Below are 20,995 nucleotides of genomic sequence, written 5' to 3' on the forward strand. Positions count from 1 at the left end.
ACTGGATGGAACAGGGATGAACTTTTTCCTTTTTTTCTTGGGAAAACCCAAAAATCCTACAGGAAAAACCCAATTGTTGAGCCCTGAAGGAAAAAAAAAAAAACAACCTGCCAGTTTAAAACTCAGCCAAGAAATTCAAAATAAAGGCTGAAAAGTGGGAATGTGCAGGTAACAAATCTGCAGAGGGAATGGAAAGAGCAGTGACCTTAAAGGTCTGTTCCATTCGAAACCTGCTCGGATTTGTCTTATCCTGGTGCCTTTCAGGAATGCTCTGTTCCACTTTTCAGCCATTTGATGTTCCTGCACAAATAACACGGGGTAAACAAGAGATACAGGGGCTGCTGTGGCTTTGAAAAATGAGCTGGGTGAGAGATAACACTGCAGGATTAACTCTGCCTGTCCAGATCCATGGAAATTCAAACCCACCCCTTCCATATAATTCATTTTTTTACATTTTTTGGGTTTTTTTTTTTTTTTTTTTTTGTTTTGTAGTGGTTTAATAATAAACACATCATTTTCAAGGGATAAAAAAAAAACCACCTGTATTTTCTCTATTGGCCCTGTACCTTTATTCCTCAAATCAGAAAAAACCCAATATAGTGAGGGACAGCCAACACTAAATAGGAAAAGTTTGTGGAAATTACTAGGAAATTAAATTCAGGGGTATCTCTAAGGCTTTTTTTGCAATTGCAGCACAGACATCTGTGCCAGTGTCTGTTTTTCAAACACACCTGAGGCCTTTCACCCTGACTTTAACAAATTAATTGCAATGCAGAGACCTCCAGCTTATTTAATTTCTCTAAGGCCGCATCTCCCCCCTGGTCTGGCACCTCACTTTCTGTTCAGAATAATGGAACTCTTCACTTATTTCAACTCAACTTGCACCTTTGTAGTCCACTGGCCAGGTGAACAAAAAAAAGCTTCTTATTCATGGTTGAGAGTCAAAAAAAATTAAAAATTGGGTTTTTTCAACATGAAGTGTTTGAATCCCAGTCTTTTTATAACAAAGAAATTTAAGTAAAATATTAGTGACACAACTATTGTGCCTTTTATTCCCTTCATTCCACACATTTGAATCTAACGTGGTCTTTTATGTTGGTAGAATATAAAAGAAGATATGAAATGCAATTACCATTCTATGATTATGCAATTAAGTGAAATAGTTATTATAAAATCAAAAGCCCAGAATTCAAATACTCCTTTAAATACTAATAATAATATAAATAATTTGTAGTAGATCTAAAGCTTAGTTCTGCCAGCCAGAGTGGTTCTTTCTCAGTATCCCACAGGGCCTGGGCAGATTTTGTGCACAAATATGCACAAATTTGTTTTGGGCTTGTTTTGCTTTGCCCTCCCTCACCCTTGTGGGATGTTGTAGCTGCTCTCTCACTGAAAACATTGCGGGGGAGCCTGTTTGTAATTCTGGTGGTGGTGAGGATCCCTTTAGCAGCTGAGTTCTGAGCAGAGCTGGGTTGGCTGTGTCACTTGGAAGCACTGCAGCACTCAGGGACAATGCCAGAGCAGCCCCAGACATGCTCAGACAGATTTCCTCTTTCCCCACTCACTTTCTTCCTCCAAGAACTGATTGCTGCAGCCCCCTCCCTGACCAGGAACCCAGGATGGTTTTTTCATTATTTTCTTCCTCAATCCGAACTACTAAAATCTGAATTCAGTCTGAACATTTGGTCCTGTCTTGTCTCCAGTAATGGCAAGGAGAAGCTGACAGAGGACAAAATGCCACCACATGAAGTCTCATCTTAAACACAGAGTCTGCTTTAATGACAAGTGACAATATTCTTTCCAATATTTGTCACCATTACCTGTTGTAACCTCAGAAACTCCTCTGCCTGTCCGCTCTCCACCATTCCAGCTTGATCTCAGTAAAATTAGGTTAAATGCAAAACATACAAAGATGCTCCTTTTTCCAATCAACTTTGTTTTCATCATTTTTTAATCCCACCTCATTGTTTTGTTGTGCAAATCTGCCCGTCTATTTTGGCATCTCATATTTTCTATTTCTGGCTGCCAGAAACTCCTAATTTTTTCTTGTTCCAGCTCTATCTACCTTCCCAGGGGCTTCTGGGCAAGTGTGCAGTCTGTATCCCATTATCCCTCAATATAGTGAGCACAGTAGGATGTCTCCTGAACGGGAGGAACTGCTGGGTTTTGCATCCATTTCAGTTTTAATCAGGCTCTTCGCTTGTGTGCTCAGACACTTCAGAAATCTGCCACATCTGACTTCTTTCATGATTTACTGAGGAGGCACATATTCTAAGTATAGCTAATAATTGCACCATTTAAATGATAATACCAAGATGTTTTCTACAGGAAAGATATTCATGCAGGGCTCTTTTACCACGAGCAGCTCTTTCAGAGGGCTATCTATCCTCACACCAGATGTCAAATACAAAAAGAAATACTTTGGCATGAGTTACAAAGTTCATTTGACTGAAGGATTTACCTCCCAGGAACAAGAGCCTCATAAAATACAAACACTGGGAGCAAAGTCAGCCACGTAAGGGCTTTTGCTAAAATTAAACCCATAACTTGCCACTAGAAATGGGACATTTCATCTGTTCAATAAGCACTAAAGTTCTCTTTGTTTTTATGGCATCATAATCTTTGATTACTCTGATAAATATTTGGACTACACAAAACATTGCAATGGAGCTAATCACAGTTATAAAAAATCTGTGTGTGGAAATGAGTTGGGAACGGGGTGATAGCAGCACATTTCAGAGGGGTTCAAACACAGAACCACATCATTTTAACTGGCTCCCAGCCCCTTTCCTTTCTGTCTCTGTGCAGTGCACACCTGAGGGAAATGCTCAGGGGAGTTGGGTGTTTGCTGGCTTTGCACAGACATGGTTTGGGAGCAGTTCCAGAGGTGGAATGGCAGCCATGGAATACCCTTGGGATGCCCTTGGGGTGTATTCCACCCACAGCTGAGCTGGACAAGACCTGCAGCCAAGGAGAGCAACTCAAAAAGTGCTTTCCAATACCTAAAAGTGGCTTTATAATTCAACCTAAGGAAAATGATCAGGCTTCTTGGTGGGGGATGCAAAGAATCAACATGAAAATGGCAACTTCCCAAAGTAAAAAGCTTTTCTCTACCCCTTTGTATTCTGAGCAGATGAATTAATGTAAATAAAGTTCAAGTGCAAATCACATCAGATAAGAAAGCAATTCCAGTGGTGAAAGTCACGCCTGGTGTAGCAGCAGCAACATTTATGAAGTGGCAACAAGAATATATTTGAATCAATGGGCTGCACATTTATATCACCGCTGCAATGGTGTCACACCCTGTCAAATATTTTTAACATATTACCCCTAACAGCTGAGGTTTGTGTTTGGTTCCAGGAGTCTGAGCCCAGCCCAGCTGAACCAGAGCCAAAGCAGATCCTTTAGATGTCACTGACCGAGACTAAGAACAGGAGTTTGCACTTAGCATTTATATAGTCCTTTTCATCTTCAAAGAGCATCACAAACATCAGCTGGTAGCATCACAATGACCTCCATGACAAGCTTTTGGGATAAAAGGAGAAGGAAACAGGACAGGATGTGTGCTCAAGCACACACCAAGCCTCAGGTGTGGAAGGGATCTCTGCCTTGACCTCTCCCCTGCCTCAGGGCACATTTTATCTTATGGAGAATCCAAGGCCTTTCACCATGGCTCAGGTTTTAAGTCACTATACAATGTATTCTGTTAATAGAAGATGGAGGTTACAGTCCTTAAATAACAGATTTACTGTCATAGTTGTAGGACACAGCTATTCCTTTGAAACAGATAGGAATTCAAAACTAACACTGCATCAAAAAGTTTGCTGGCAGCTGTCACAGGACTACCCAGGGACATGTCCTGTTTAAATTGTGGATTCCATGGCTTTAAATTCCTACTTTTGAGTCATTCTGGGATTTTTTTTCCCACTTCCAATTCAAGTTAGCTTTCCAAATAAGATTTACAAAATTCCTTTTGCAGAAACAGCAGAAATTCCTTTTACCTGCCAGTTTTCTCTGCCCTCCAAGCCAGCCTGGCCATTTGATTATCAGCTCTGGGTGGTTCTAAGCCCAGAATCTCAAACAAGTTCCTCATGTTCCAGTCACTTGCACATTTTATGTGGAGGAACAGATTGAAGCAGACAGGCCTCGTTTTCCTGGTGACCCAGAACGGCCATTGTTACAGGAACACCTTTAATCTCCTCTTTCTGGGCTTGAATTGAATTCAAGTGGGGAGAGATGAAAGCAAGCATTGCACAAATCTGCTACTACAGCTGGTACTTCTCAGTTTATCATATGTTAGCTCTGATTCCCTTTGATTCCTCTTAAAATTATTGCTTCTAATTCTTAATTTGACAATCAGACATCATTTTTTTGACTATGAAAAACCCCTTTCCCCCACCTTTCTCACAGCTATTCCCTCATGGAAAAAGAACCCAAAATTCCAGCATTATGATATCAATGTGTGCATTTAACTCCTCCCTTGGAGGGTTTTCTGATTCAGAATACAAATGAGCAGAAAAACAGCACTCCATTACTTAAAGCTCAGCAAAAGACTTACAAAATAAACTGAGGAGTGAAAGGAGGATTAGGGTCAGGCTGATGTGGAGAGCATCGCTGGCACTGCAGTCCATTTTGGATTTCTTGCAGGTACACACTTGTAATCTCAGTTCTGTGGTGTTGGTCAGAGGAGGTTTCCCAGAATCTGTCACTGAGATGGGGATGTTGTAATTGGCCTTTTTCAGGTTCTGAAGCAGGATGACCTGGGCATGGGTATCTGCAAAGGATGAGGGGACAATTGATCAAGTGTTGGTTGCTTGGGAGGGTGAAGGAGAATGCAAGCAACATCAGACATGCCAGTTAGTCATGGAAATCAGGAAGAAAATGAGAACACTCTAAGAAAAATAGCAAAAGAATTGAACTGGGGGGAAGAGGCAGTACTGAAATTCTTTCATGGGCTGAAATCTAATTACAAACCCCATCTTATTCCAAACCCCACCAAAAGAAAGACTTGCAAGAGCCCCTTTTGTTTAAATACATTATTTGGTCTGTAAATTATTGGCAGAAGTTGCCTGTGCAAGCTAATATCTAATGAAATGCTTTTGGGGGCATGTCACCCTCAAAAGGACAAGAAGAGATAATAAATTTATTTGCCAAAGGAAAAAATAACCTTTCTTGCTGGGAAGTACAGGGAAAACTGCTGAGCCACTTCCACAATGGGAAGGGAAGGGAAGGGAAGGGAAGGGAAGGGAAGGGAAGGGAAGGGAAGGGAAGGGAAGGGAAGGGAAGGGAAGGGAAGGGAAGGGAAGGGAAGGGAAGGGAAGGGAAGGGAAGGGAAGGGAAGGGAAGGGAAGGGAAGGGAAGGGAAGGCCCTTCCAAACCCACAGATCTGCTCAGCGTGGGGAATTGAGGCCACAGCAACTCTTGGCACCCAGGTAGGTGTGATAATTCTGTCAGGGTGTGACACAGGGGTGGTTTGATGTTTGGAGAATAGCCAAGGAAACAGCTTTGTCCTGCATCCAGGTACAGCTATCACATCCATCTCTAGATTTTTCTAAGGCTATGACATGAACTAAAAGATTGGAGAGTGGCAGAGACAAATAAAACATTCCAGAAAAGAAACAGGAATAACCTATATTAAGAAGAAATGTTGTACTTTGTGCCCACAATTTGACACACAAACCTTCTGCAATCCCATGATTCTCTTACCAATTGTGCAAGGTCCCAGTGCATTGGGAGATTTTATTTGTAGAGAGTTTAAGTACTTAAAATTAGGAAGTTTTTTCAATTAGATTGCTAAAGCCCATGCAAAACTTCCATGCTGTCCTATTGCATAGCCTTGTGCACCTTGTACAAAAATTGGGTGCCATAAGATGCAGTAATCTTCAGAAAATTATCAGTTATTAATAGCCCCTGATTAATGCAAAATAGAGGGAACAAAATTCAGCCAACACAAGAAGAGAAGAAGTTTCAGGTTTCAGCTGGTCCAGCAGCCCCAGCACAGGGTAAAGCAGCAGCTTTAGGCAGATCCATCCTACAAAACCTTCATGCAAAACCTCTCCTAAATCCCCCAGTGCCTCAGGGGTAGTACCCTGGGATGGAGAAGTGGGAAGAATAAATACACAAAAATCCAAGTTCCAGCCTTACTGTTGAGCCTGTTGATTCTCCACAACTTTTCTGGGCCGGATTGCTTGCTGAGCTCAAATTTGAATGGATCTGTGTTGGGATGAAGGTCTTTGTCTGATGCTCCTAGAACCACTACCCTGAGATCTTTTGCATCGTCACAAACTTTTGCCAGTGTTGGATAAAGGGATGGGACATTGTCATTGACATCCTCCAAGGTGATGTGCAAAGTTCCTGTGCCCGTAGCAGGAGGGTTACCTAGAGGAAAAAAACAAACATCTGTTTATTAAATCACATTTCCATAAACTCTTGCTCCTATTTGCACCTGCAGGCTTGCAAAGGGAAATAATTTTTTATTGTTCTTACCTCTTTTATATGGAAATTATTGCTTAAAAAACCTGATGAGTCACTCTTGTAAATTCATTGCTGATTTTCAGAATGAAGCCTGTCTGATTCTCTGCAGTATGGAAAATTATTCTAAGGAAACCTCTGGGAGAGGAATATTTTGAAGTTAAAATGAGAGTAGGACATGAATAGATATCTGGAACAGAATCTGTTCATCAGCACATACTGAGAGAAACATACTGGGAACCATCCCCCAGACAGATAGCACAGCATTGAAAGAATGAAGAATAAGACAAGTGAGGGGAGAAGGAGGGAGGAATCAGGTGCTGAGCTGGGTGCCCAGGAGCAGAACAGGACCAGGTCATCCCTACCAGCCCTGAGGGCCACGAGCAGCTCTGTCAGCAGCACTGAAACCTGCCAGAGGCAGCTCTGGGAAACGAGCTGGGTTATTTACCCTGTGCTTTAAACCTTCCGGAGTGATTTGCCAGCCTGACCTGAGAGCCAGCTGCAGAGGTGAGCCTGTTGTTTACTCCCCACTCCAGGGCTCAGTGCCAGGGCTGTGAGTGACAAACCAGCCCTGGTGGCACTGGGGGAGCTGGGAAGGCAGATTTTGCCTGCTGGGAGCAGCACCTCATTTCTAGGGCTGACCCAGGAGCTGACAAGTGGAAATAACCTGCAGGCACTGCAGAGGTGAGCCTGGCTGAGCCGGTCACACACTGCCTGCAGCTCAGCAGCTCCTTGCAGCTCCTTTGGCACCCTGGGAAAATCACCTCCCAGTTTTCTGAGTGCACATTTTGTCCTTTATTGTGCCTGGCATTCAATGAGGTCTCATCTGAAATGCTAGACTCATGGGTTGTTTATTGCTCTTTTTTTTTTCCTGGTTTAGCACAGGGAAGTGTGATCCCTGCACTTCCCTGAGCAGAACAGTCTTGCAAGTTGTGAGTTCTACAGCACTCTACGAACAAGGTAAAAATGGAGTTGTATCTCTTTCTTTAGAAGGTTCTTTAAGGATAAACTGTTTAATTAAGAAATGACACCTAATTATTTTTATTTTTAACCTAATAACTAACTACTTGTGACTCATAGTGTGGACTTTTTTATTTAAGCTATTTAAACCTATGAGGAAGAAAGTGAAGAAGAAGGTCAAGAAGGACCAGTCTCTACTTTAAAGCTTCTATTTTGTTTTATATCTGTTACTACATTCTAAAACTTTAAGTTTTCTACTATGTGATATTACACACTTCTATTCAAACTACACACTCATAATAGTTCTATTATTTAATTATGGAATTTCTTTATGGCTTCAGGTGGAATGCAGTGTTCCCTTTGGGGTCAGTGTCCGTCACTACAGAAAGTCTAAAATTCTCAGTGACCATGTGTCACAGACATGTTTCATGAAAAATCCTTTCCTTAAGATTTTTCCTCCTGAGAAGCTGAAGGGCCTCAAGAACAAAATGCAAACAATGGTTGTCTGCTGCTGGGGAATGCAACAGGTGCATCTGGGATTGGTCTCATAGAGTTGTTTGTAATTAATGGCCAATCACAGTCCAGATGGCTCGAACTCACTATCTGAGCCACAAGTCTTTGTTATCATTCCTTCTTTTGCTATTCTTAGCTTAGCTAGCCTTCTGATGAAATCCTTTCTTCTGTTCTTTTAGTATATTTTAATATAATATATATAATAAAATAACAAATCAGCCTTCTGAAACATGGAGTCAAATCCTCGTCCCTTCCCTCACCCTCAGACCCCTGTGAACGCCATCACCACCAGGGTTCCCACACAAACCCTTCCCAGATGGATTCAGGGGCTGCAGTTAACCCGTGCAGCACCAGGGCAGGGTGCCACAGCATTTCCAGCTCAGCCCTGCAAGAGGGGCCCTTCAGCACAGCCCCCTGCCCACAGCAGCCCGATAACCCTGGCTTCTGAAAGGAAACTTACCCACAGCACACTGTAATAAACTGAATTATTGCTGTGCTGGGAGAGCATCCCAAGGCAGAAGCAAGTACCCCGTGGTGTGGATCTGATAAACTGCAGCAGAGTGCAATTAGTCCTTTCAATAACAAATGTTACTAATGGTGACACTTCATCTGTTTCCTGCGAGCAGAAATGCATCACAAAGGCTGAATGTTCATCCTTCTCCAGCCCTGCCCTCCCTTCTCATCTCACACTTTGTCATCAGAAGGGTTAGGCTGGAGTTCTTTTTAATGAAAAAGAAACTATTTTTCACTTTTTATTGGACTAATTGAATTTACAGAAAGACTCCCATACGTTTTTTGTTCTTGATATATTATTAAGTAAAGTCATACGGCAGAATGGATGAAAAGACATTCTGGTATTTGAAATATGATCATAAAAGCCAGCCTTTCATGCACTTAATTAAACTGCTGTCTTTAATTTTGAATGCATTATTTCCACACTGGACTGATAATGTCTTATGCACTGCCCTTCTTATCTTTCTCTGAAGTCAGTAATATTAAAATCTGCCTTTTGAAATGAAGAAGCCAACAGCTTTATGGATGTCCTGCTATTTTGTCACACACAGATATGGCTGTGTTCTCCCTGCTGTGCAAATGTTTCACTCTTTGTATGGTTCAGGGCCTGGGCAAATATTACACACACAAAAAAAAAAAAGAGTGAAAGGAAATTGCTTCTGTCCTTTTCAATGACTTATTCTCTGCTTGGTTTATTTATAATGATTTAAACAAAAATCTTTCATTGATTTATGAAGACCTCCAAAAGAAAAGCAAGCAAATGTCAGGGTCATAAACTGGAGCTTGTTAACACACGTCATAAAAATGTAACACGAAATGAATCAAGCAAAAATGGTCACAACTCATCCATTGGGAATATGTGACTTTCATAAATTTGATGGTATTATGCTGTTGAAATAATTCAAAATCCCAGGATCTCCAGACGCCTTTGATTTTGAAAGGAAAGTTACCCATAGAATATTTTAATTCTGGAGTAAAACTGTTAATTTGCATTGCCAAACCTTGTGGCTGAGAGCAGAATTAATGAACAGAGCAAGACCTAACGGGTCCAACAATCCTGGGGAGAAACTTTTCCAACCAGCTCTGATCCCATTTGCCCCTGAGCAGAACTGGCCATCCCTCCTGAGGATGAGCATTTAAATATTTGGGTTCCTTTAGAGCCCTTGGGGACAGAGAGAATTCCAAACTCCCAGAAGTGGCACATCTGGGAATATACCATAGCAATCATAGGAGTGAAACAGCATCACTGGTTTGTGTAAAAGCTGCTGAAACAGAGGCTGAAGGATGGAGAATTTCATAGGGAAACAAAGTGGAAACTTGGTGGTGAGCTGAGTCTCCAGTGCAAGGGGTTCTTACCAGGAAATGTGGATTTTAAATTGGATTTTAGTGCTGCCAGCATAAATGATCATATTGCTACCACCAGTTGAAAAAATTAGTTTGAAAATAAATGTTATAGAAAAAGATACTTGTGTACTTTTAACGATTGAATCTTAATGAAAAGCTGCACAGAATGATATCAGAATTATTACAGTCACACAAATTACACACTGCCCCTCAAACAAGAACAGTGCTTCTCATGCTTTCTAGTGATGCTGCTCTGAGAATCTAAACACAAATTTCTGTCTCATCCCTCCCACTGGGGTTTTTTTCCCCTCCATATGCTGTTTTTCTGCTCAGGGGATCTGTGTGTGCTCGGAGCTTTGGCAGCAGTCCCCTCCTGCAGGCAGGGATCCTGTGCACACAGTTCTGAGCTCCACTCATGGTTCAGCCAAAGCAAATGGAACCAGGAGAGGGGCAGGACGCCCAAATCTGGGAGTGCTGCTCACACAACTGCTCTCCTCAAAGCCATGCGCTGATATTTTGTCCCTAATTCCCCATGAATTCAAATTTCCTATGCATTTTCCATCTATATTAACATACAGATGCTTTGTAAAATATATAAAATAATTATATAAAATAAATGTATTATTAAATATATATATAATAAATATATTATTAAATACATATGATAAATATATTTTTACATATAAATATAAAATATATAAAGTGAAATATAAAATATATAAAGTTAAATATAAAATGTATAAAAGAAAAATTGTATATATTTTTGTATAATACATAAATATATTATATATAGTAAATATGTAAAAATATAGTAAATATAATATATAAGACTATAAAATAAACATAATATATAATACATAAATATAATATATAAGTAAATATAATGGAAAATAAATATAATACTACAGTAAATAATAATAAATAATATAATAATATATAAATATACAAATATAATATAAATAACTATAATTTACATAAATATAAATTTAAATTTTTAAATGCATAAATATAAATTTATAAAATGTATAAATATATAAATATGTATTACATTTTTATATATTATATATATTAAATATACAATATATTTATATGAAATATATAAATTATAAATTATATATTATATATTTAGATATAATAGATAAAATACATTATATATAGTAAATATAGAATATATTTATATGAAATATATAAAAAATCTATATATTATATATTATAAAATATAAAATATATATAATATATAGTGTATATATATATAAAATATATTTATAAAATATATCAAATAAAAAATATCTGCATGTTACAAAATAGCAGGACATCCATAAATGCTGTTGGCTTCTTCCAAAGTTCCAACCCTTCATTCATCCTCTCAAATAAAACATGCAGCTCCTGTTTTTGAGTAATTACATTTCAGAAGAGCCCAGCTCTTTCAGCATCTCCAATTGCTACTGACATATGCCATCCGTCTTAAATACTGTTTTCAACATTCTCATTTCTTTTTCCAATCATGAGTCCATGATGACAAATTAAAACAATATTTTGTGTGCAATTCATATTTTACTGAAATGTAAAATGGCAAGAAAAGGATGAGTCTTCAATTTATTTTCTCTTCTCAATTAATACAGCAATTAAGATAAGGGGTATAAAACCGACTTAATTGGGTTGCCATGGTAACTAATTGCCTGATTTCTTCCAAAATAGCGTGGTTTAGGTGGAATCAATCTATGGTAATTTAATTATGTGCATCATGGAGAGAGGAGACAGGTTAGATACACGTCAGGAAAAGTTCTAACTGCACAGTGCCACACTGCTCTGTTACTCCAGCTTTTTCTAGGTGGTGTGTGTTACTGCTCATCACACAGAGGACAGAATAAAAAGTTTTCTTTCCAATGATTAGCAGTGCCAAGACCTGCACAATAAATGGGATGCAGGATTGCTTGGGTTCAGCTGCTCACTGGAAACACAGGAAAAAGTGAGAATTAGAGCCTGATTCACCATTTCTTCATTTTGCTCAGGAAAAGGGAGACAGTGCCACAGCTCACGAGTGCAGCTGGCCACAGCCAGAAAAGCAAGGTCCAAGTTGCTTTTTTCTTAAACTGCCAGTGTAGCTCAAGGCAAACCCTGAACTCACAACTAAAATTACTTTTAATGATGTTTACTCTCTTTGTTTAATGCAGCTGAAGTTCTTATAGTCCCAATTTTTGCCTCGGTAGCTCCCTGGTGAGAGGAATGGCAGGGAGGGCAGGTGGAATGCTCACACTGCATCAGACTCACTGGGAGAATATTTCTCTTTAGGTGGGACCCCACTAGGGTGGCGTCCAACCAACTCCAAAAAAAAGTGGAATCCAACTTCAGTTTGCATTTAACCCAACCAGCAAGATTAGTGGGTCATTATTTGTCTCCAGGTGACAAATAATGGACAACATAGGTGGGTTTTCTATGAGTCAAGCAACCAAAAATACCCAAAGATTTTGATTTTAAAGAGATAAAAAAAGGCTACACAATGGGATATTAATTGCACAAAAAAAGAATGATTCTTGCATGAATAAGTTAAATCTGGGAATAAATTATTATTCATGCCTCTAAAAGGAAATGGAGAAATAAATTTTATCTTTTAAAGATTTCACATATTTTCCAGGTATTTTTTAGCTTCACCTCCAGCCATAGTTTTCTTCTCCCTTGCTTTTTCTAGATTGTGACTCAAACTCTCAGAATACAGGAAGAAAATGACCTTTCCTGGAGAGTTTCTAGCATGGCTGAATGAGGAAAACATGCAGCTGCTCTGCTTGTGATCCTCATCCCAAATTCGGTGAGCAATGGGAGCTGCAGGATGACACCACAGAGCCCATTTGGAAACTGTTCCACACAGGTTTCTCAAACCCAAATGATTTCTTCTCTCTTGGAATGAGCAAAATTCCTTTTGGCAGAAAAGCTCCCAATAATGCTGTGATGCTGCATTGGCTTCAGTGATCCGAGTGCCAAATAAAATGATCACCGTTGTTGGCACTTTTGTTAAACTTCCAATGTTTCCCAAGTGTGCATAAACCCGACTTTGCCCCATTATCAGCTCATTCTCAGATTAAACACGGTTCATGACACTTTAATGTGTTAACTCTGCTGCATGGTATTTCCTGCCAGTGCTTAATTTCTGCTTTAATAGGCCAGAGACTCTGCGGTCACACAGGTCTTTAATAAAAAAGTTTTCAAATTCTAAAGACACTAAGTTGACCTTTTACTGAAATCAAATGTACTGAGAAAATTAGGATATTTCTTCCAAAAAGTCCTTTTTAAAGTGTAATGCGCCCCCATAAAAGGTCAAAATTTATTATCTATAAATTAACACTGTTTCCATCAAATTTGCTGTTACACATTGCTTCGAGTGTGTTTGGGAAGACACAGGAACTGTTGGGATCAGGAATAACATAATTCATACTTTACCACCTTTAGTTGCAGTTAATTTGATAATGCAGAGAAATAATATCATAAAGGTCAGAAAGAATCTCATAAAGAGTCAACTTATTTCCTGCAGTGGAGTGACTGCATTTTCTATGTCCCTTTCATTGTTCCTGTCCTACTGGTAAAGTAATATCCCAAAAAAAAGATAAAGATGTGACAGCTTTATACAAAGAAACACCAAGCACAAAGCTCCAGGTTTGACTTGTGACAGAAATATCCAACACTTTACAGTTTAAAAAAAATGCCCTGGCACTTGCTCCCTGCACTGAAGTGCAATAACCAGGAGTCAGGTGGAACTGGTGACAGATTCTCCACTGGCATCAGCAAAAGGGGATGGAAAAAGGGAAAAAGGAAAAGGGAAAAAGGAAAAAAGAAAAAGGAAAAAGGATCACTGTGGGGTTTGTTTGCTGCTGTCTCCACTCCTCCCCCAGGACAGCACTCGAATGTAAAGTCATTTTATAAAGGGGTGAGCATGGAACACAACGGGACAACAGAACCTTTTCTGTAAGCCCGTAAATGCTATGAACTCTAAATAATATTTGTATTTATGTTTTAGAATATGGCTCGTGCACTTCAGCAATGGCTAAGGCACAAGGCTTTGTATGATTTTAGAGTTACTCTCTATAAATTCTGTCAAAGATGATCGCAGGTCTCGCAGTGCCTGCTCTGCTGGGAGCTGCTCTGGGTGCCAGTTCCCCTTGCTGGGCAGTGCCCCGGGCATTACCTGAGCTCTCTGGATTTCCAGGACAGGGAAGGAAAGCCTGTGGCAGCTCAGACTTCCTCAGTGCCTGTGCCATCTCAGATTTGACTCAGAGATGAGCTGAGAGGCCAAAGGAAATAAAAACCTCCACTGAATGCTTTGGAAAAAAGAATTTCTGCTGAAAGTATTTCTTTTTTCCTCTCCTTCCTTTTCACCACAAATCAGTTAGCCCAAGCAAATGACTTGCTCTATTGGAAATGCCTCTAAATTTTCACTTTATTACCCTATTTCATTTGGCAGTTCTTAATCCTGCTTTTGGCTGCCCTCTCACTGAGAAGTCCCAGGCATTTTCACTGGCATTAGACAGGCTCCACTTATTAACCTGAGGAGAGAGGTCTGCAGTCCATGGACAATGCTGCTCTAAAGAGGTGCACATAGTTCTGTTCCTTCTGATTTTTCCCCTTTTTAAGTTAACACAACCTTTTTTTAGAGTCCTGAAGTAATTCTGTATTCATTTCATATAATTTTCCCACAATTTGGTTTCTCATCTAATGCAATATTTCAAGTTGGACATAGCTCTGATGGTTGCAGAGATAAAGTGGGTCTCCCAGCTGTGCTAGATCATAGTGTCAGCCTGGAAACAAATTGGGGAACACTTCCCAGGGATGCTGTCAGTCCTGGCTGTCCCTGCAGGGGCAAGGCAGAGCCCCAGCCTGTTGAGATCAACTCTAAAACCTCCTTGGCTGCTTTAGCCAGAGTTATTCATCCAGGCCAGCGGGACATTTTCCCACTTCCCAGCCCATCTCTAAGTTGAATTTGCTCCCCAAGCTGCCTGGTAATTAATGCAGAGGTGATGCAGGGCACAAGGTTAATATCAGCTAATTAAATTCTGCTGTTTATTCCCACTCCCGCATGTGGCAGGGCTGCTCATGGCAGGAAAAGATCATTATTAACCCCTTAGCATGACAGTCCTGAGTGCACACGTGTGGTTTGTAATCATTGCATTCACAGGAGTCAATAATGCCGGGGAAGATGAATTCCTGCACTGACAGAGCTGCACAGTCACAAATAAACACAATTACAGGGGCTGCAATCAGGTGCTGCCTCAGAATCCCAAGTGGACAGGATTCCTTTGCTCTGCTGTTCAGAACAGCTTCCCCTGCTCTCATTTTACCAGAATGGAAAAAAAAATAATCTGAGAATTAAAAGCAATGAAGTTCTGGATCTAGAATAAATGAGCAAGGCCTAAGTTGCAGCATAAAGGTGTCCCCCAAAACCCACATTACTCAGGCTGGTTCCCATAGTCGAGAACACTCATCTCCTCTCTCTGTCTATTCTCTCTGACAATATCTGACTTCACCTTTAAAACACAACTTTGTCCTTTGGGTAACCCCTCAGTAATATCCCAAATTTTTACTTTCATTGTGAGATGACATTTCCCAGTGCGCCTGATTTTGAGATGCATTAAAAAAGAAAAAAATCCAATAGCAAGCAAAAGACAGAAATATGTTTAGTGCTACATTTTCCCACAGAAATTTCCTTAGGAAAATATGTATATTAATACATAAGTAAATCATCTCCTCAGCAGATTTTTTTTCTGTTATACTTAAAGCGATATTTTCTTTCTCCTGTCAGGCCCTGCAAATGTTCCCTGAGTCATGTGCTTGCAAAAATGTAGAATTACTCTCTTAAAAGGAGCATTTTACAATTCATCACCAGGGCTAAACCAGCTGCAGCTGTGAAAAACTGTTAGCATATTAGCTGTTCTATTACAGGCAAATCTTTTATTTATTTTGTGCCTTTAGCTCAGGAGATTTGTAACGTTATGAATTTGCTCTTTCTTCCTCTGCTCCAGAGTCACTCCCTGAATTTTCCTTAGATATCTTAATTTGGATTCTATTTGACAGGAGGAACTTTAGTACACACAATATGCAAAAATTGTTGCTTTTTAACAAGGAGTTTAGTTGTGTTTTTATTGTCATTGTATTGAATAGATTATAATCCAGCATATCAAGGATGAGTTGTTATTTAAATGTATTTAAAGGTATTTAAATGCCTCAGGCACTCTGACTGCTCAAATATTGTGAAGAAATTAACTCTGATTAGGATGATTTATTACATTTCCAAGAATGTTTCTAGACTAATTACACCTAGCATTAAGACATCAGTATAGGAATAAATCGGTTAAGGTATAAAGCTAAATTAAAGCTGTTATAAATTTGTAAGTTTCAAGTTAACTCCTCTTTGCAAGTCTCAAGTTAATTACTCTTTCTTCTGGTTTCCAAAATGGTTTCTACTACATTGAGGTGGCCATGCAGAGAAGTGCTGCAGAACCTGGTTAATTTTACACATGTGATGCCTTGAGAAGGCTGAGCTAGAACAGAGGCTGGGCAGAGCTACAGAATAAAGCAGGGATTTATTAAAAGGATCTCCTCAGTGGATCCACCTTGGGCAGCACAAGAGCCCAGCCAGGGCTGCACCCAAGGTGAACCAAAATGGTCCCAAAATGAACCCAAGATGAACCAAAATGGTCCCAAGATGAACCCAAGATGAACCAAAATGGTCCCAAAATGAACCCAAGATGAACCAAAATGGCCCCAAAATGCACGACGCCCGGGTCTCTCCCTTGGATCAGTTCTGCTCCATTTGCACCTTGCAGTTCATTGTCCCATTCCAGCTTTAGCCCATGCAGTCCCACCCTGCTTGTTTTTCTCTCTCCAGCCCACGGTGTTTGTGCTCTTGGGGCTGAGATTTGGATCATTTGTCCTTGGTGCCCAGCTGGAGCAGGAATTGTTTTGTCTCCCTGCTCTGTGCACAGAGCTCACCATCCCCTGATGTGAACCCAGACCCACACACTAAAGCAGCACAGAATGTGAAAAATAGAAAAGCTCAAACCTGAGGCATCACATGCAGCTTTCAGAACAGAGCATTTCAAGCAGGAAATTCAGGGTTTTCCCCCAGGGGTCACTCACCACTGTCGATGGCCAGGAACAGAGCAGTGTAGATGTTGTTGTGCACGAAGGGAGATTCCCTGTCCAGCACTGCCGTGGTGCCAACGGTGCCGTTGGTGGGGTTGATTTCCAGCCACCCTGCTGGGTCCTTGTACACTGAATACCTGAACAAAAGGGCAGAAGTTGTTAGCAAATTATAGATCTGAACATCAAACAAATGCATTGCTGCAAAGGAATCTGTCTGGGCACTCAGTGGCTTCCATAGTAGATCTCCTCATGTTGCAAAAACACAATTTAAGCTTGTGCCTTGCCTTAGAGACAGTTCAGCATTGTTAGAGGTTTGAGTCAATTCCTTTGGATATATATGTCCCAAAGTTTAGCAGAGAAATCAATATTTAGGATATTATATAGGACCTGTTTCCTGCAGCCAGAACACTTCCAACAGCCTCTGCACCCACACTGACCTCATGGATCCTGTCACAGACCTCCTTTTTTCCAGACTCAAAATTGCAGCTGGACCAGAAGCTGTATTTTAAATTTACATTTGAGTGGTTTAAATTTTATTGTTTTTCTTACTATTAGTTATTTTGGGTGAGCTGGAAATATCCTAAATTGTGGGGAATGGAGGCAAAAAGAGTCAGACAATGAATTCACCAGGTCTGGGGGAGGTGGTTACACCCAGCCCTGTTTGCACACTCTTGTTCTGCACTCTGGGATCTGGAGTTTCCTCCTTCTGCTGGTTGAATTCAGCTACATCCACATTGCCTCACTCAGAGTTTGGGAATGCTGTCTCCAGAATGCCCCAACATGAAATTCCCTGCTGTGCTTTTTTCCCTTTAATCAGCACAAATCAGCCCCCAGAACTGGAAATGTTTAGAGAGATTGTGGAGTTTACACACCAGGAATTCCCTGAGCTTGACTGAAGCGATAAATAAAAGAATATTCATTATTAGGGCTTAATTCTACACTCAGTTAAATATATTAAGTAAAAAACAACCCAAAGCTGAACTAACTGATACAAATTCCCTCTCCAATTAAATGAGCTAATATTTTAAACCAAACCTCCAATCATATAATCAATACCTGGGACAATAACCTGTTTATCTTTTTTGTAGTGAATTGTTATAGGTCATAAACCACCCTACAACCTTTTATAGACATTTTAAATTACCAGTAATTGACATGGAACCTGTTATTATTTAATGAGTCTGTGCCAAGGCAGTGCCTCACAGTGGCATTCACCTGGAAGTCAATCCACCGGAAAGTCCTGTGTGATAATGTTGCAAAAAAAATTAAAAAGTATCATTGCAAATATGAGGGAATAAGTAAAAACAAGACATTATTGAGGGGGTAAAAAAAAAAAGGTAAAATGAAATAAAATTACAGCCTCTAACAATGTGCTGATAGACAGCCCTGCCCATGCTGCTGCTTTTCTACCACAACTTTGCTTCAGGCTTGAAAAATGAAATTTCCTGGGGGCTGTTGAGCCTGACTGTGGTGCACAGGAATATTCAGGTGCTCAGGCAGCCAGAGTGAGCATCAAAACTTAGCAGGAAAAATTATATATATATACAGCCAGGAAAAATTACACATCTTTACGAGCTCTTATGATGTTAAAATAAGTTAAAGAACAGATCTGGCAACCAGAAACTTTTGGAGTTTATGCAGAAAAAGAGATAAATAGGGCAAATAGCTGGCTTATTTATTCTGGCAAAAAAAGTAACTCAGAGTTTCACCGCTGGCTTCCCCAGGAGCAGAAGTTATCCCCTAGGGAATATGTGGGAAAGAATCAAAGGAAAGCATTAGTGCACAGTGAGATGTTCCATCAACCCAACACGTCCTTCCTCCTAATAGCCATTTAAACATTAATCAATACCTCAGCTTTATCTCCCACAAAAATGAGTGCCTGGAACAGAAACAATGCAGATCGTTTCATTTCACTTCTTTGTTTCTTCTTTTATTGTTGTTTTTATAACTTTGCAACAAAGGTATGCACAAAAATATGGAACAAGGGCAGCCTAAACAATTCCCAGTCTATTGTAAAACTGCAAATTCTCAATTAACCCCGAAACCATTTCAGAAGATTCAACACTTCTAAGGTAATGAGAATGTAAAATGGATTGTATTATCTTCCCTGATTGCTCTACAAAGCACTGTTGGCTGTGCAAATAAAAACCTGGATTGTATAACCTGTGATTTGGCACAGGATATTGTAAAAGTAGCACTTTGTCTTTCCCACCACATTTTTACTTATTGTAAGAGCATATTGCAGCACATTTCATTGCTTTTTGTTCCATTTTTTTCAGGTCTCTGCTAGCAAAGGTTTAGAATGGACCCATAATAAAAACCATGATAAAAATAGAAGTTTTGAATGCAAAGATTCACTTCCCACTTTTGACTTTGGTGGGATCTGATTGCACAGCAGCTTGTAAATCAGACCATTTTTTAGGTGGTTAAACATGAACGTTTCTAGTTGTGTCTGCTGCATCTTCAGTCCTGAGCCCAGTGATGTATCAGATGTGCACAAAACTGTGCTCTCTGCTGTGCCAATTACTCCTTGGTTTGGTTTTATTCTGCTTTGCAGCACTGCAATTTAGTGCTGCTCGTGGAGTTTATTTCATTGTGGTTTTTTTTTTTTAATTTTAAACTGTGCCAACAGCTCCCAGCTCCCAAGGGCTTGTGTGACAAGAGGGAAGAGAAAGTGGGTGTGACAAATTCTGACTGTGACCTCCTTGCTCTGGGTTCATGTCCTGGTGTTGTCTAAGGCAGGTATTGCAAAGAGAGCAGCAAAAGCAGCTCCCTCAGACTGGAAATTGTCTGCTCCAATGTTTGAGTGCACACCTGAAACACAGAGCTCCAAAGAGACACAGAGAGGTTATGGATGCAGAGCAGAGCACAACTCAAAATTTGCACTTGGTGCAGAACTAAAATGGAACAGCAAATATATGGAAATTATTTAAAATTTATAAATGGCATTACATCAAGGCTGGTTGAAAAATTATGAGGCTCTACCCCTGGGAAAAGTTCAGAGTTTTTTGGGAGACACTGGTGCAGCAATTACAGCACAAATATCCACACCCAGGGAAGCAGTGGTGCTTCTCAGAGAAAGATAAAAAACCATCCCAAAATATAAGTGCAACATTAAAAACCTGGATGAAAACTCTATTGTGCTCTATATAGGGATGACATAATGCAGAGTTTTAGAGATCAGCCTGCTTCCCATGGAGCTCCCTCTTCTCCACTGTGCTCTCATTACCTTTTGCCTGCACTAATTAGGGCGGCATATGGCACCAGGAAGAGCAGAAAGGGAACCTTATTGCAGCACAGCAATTCTCCAGCTGAACCACACTCCACACATTACTGGGGACACACTGCAATTTTTCTGCTTTTTTGGCCATGAGATAACAAAGGTGTTCCTGCTCCCAGGCTGGGTTAAAAGCTTTGGGGAGGGCAAAAACCATATATAAATACAAATACAAATATAAATACAAATACAAATATAAATATAAATATAAATATAAATATAAATATTTCTATATATGCTGGAAATGTATATATATATATATTAAAAATATATATATAATATGTGTATATATATTATACATAGACATATATATATATATATATATATATGTACATTCCTAGCCTTGCACAGCTGGGTCTCAATTTCCTATTCCATGTGAAATGAAAACAATAACAGCAATTCTCTAATGTAAATTGTAATAATGTCACTATAGTGACATTTGATTTTGTAAAGATCAGTTTGATACAGCTTCCAAGATTGTGTTGCTTTGAGGGTTTGGTTTTGGTTGTTGTTTTTGTTTTTTGTTGTTTTTTTTTTTGTTGTTGTTGTTTTGTTTTATTTGGTTTTTTCCTTGGTTTTTGGTTTGTTTGTTTTTTTTTGTTTTTTTTTTTTATTTTAAATTGTTTGTGGCATTAAAGCCATTGGAAGAATGTTGTTGGAGCTGTTGTGGGCTTTCATTTTGCAAGGCCAGGTTGGATGGGGCCTGGAGCATCCTGGTCTAGTGGTGACATCCCTACCCATGGCAGGGGGGCTGGCATGAGATGATCTTTAAGGGCTCTTCCAACC

At 39.8% G+C, this 20,995-nt stretch overlaps 1 protein-coding gene across 2 annotated transcripts in view; it reads right to left on the minus strand.

Annotated features, from left to right (window-relative positions):
- The window catches only part of CDH13 (cadherin 13), a 440,631-nt gene that overhangs the window by 10,787 nt on the left and 408,849 nt on the right, over positions 1 to 20,995 (minus strand). The window contains exons 11-13 of one of the 2 annotated variants that reach the window (XM_030955918.1): positions 16,927 to 17,069; positions 6,145 to 6,378; positions 4,559 to 4,774 (exon numbers count right to left, since the gene is read on the minus strand). In XM_030955918.1, the coding sequence (XP_030811778.1) occupies positions 4,559 to 4,774; positions 6,145 to 6,378; positions 16,927 to 17,069 (593 nt within the window). Of the gene's footprint in view, positions 1 to 4,535; positions 4,775 to 6,144; positions 6,379 to 16,926; positions 17,070 to 20,995 lie in introns of those variants that run through there. The other variant, XM_030955917.1, reaches the window with a different exon arrangement.

This window comes from Camarhynchus parvulus, chromosome 11 (genome assembly GCF_901933205.1).
Source record: "Camarhynchus parvulus chromosome 11, STF_HiC, whole genome shotgun sequence".
In the NCBI taxonomy this organism is placed as follows: Eukaryota; Metazoa; Chordata; class Aves; order Passeriformes; family Thraupidae; genus Camarhynchus; species Camarhynchus parvulus.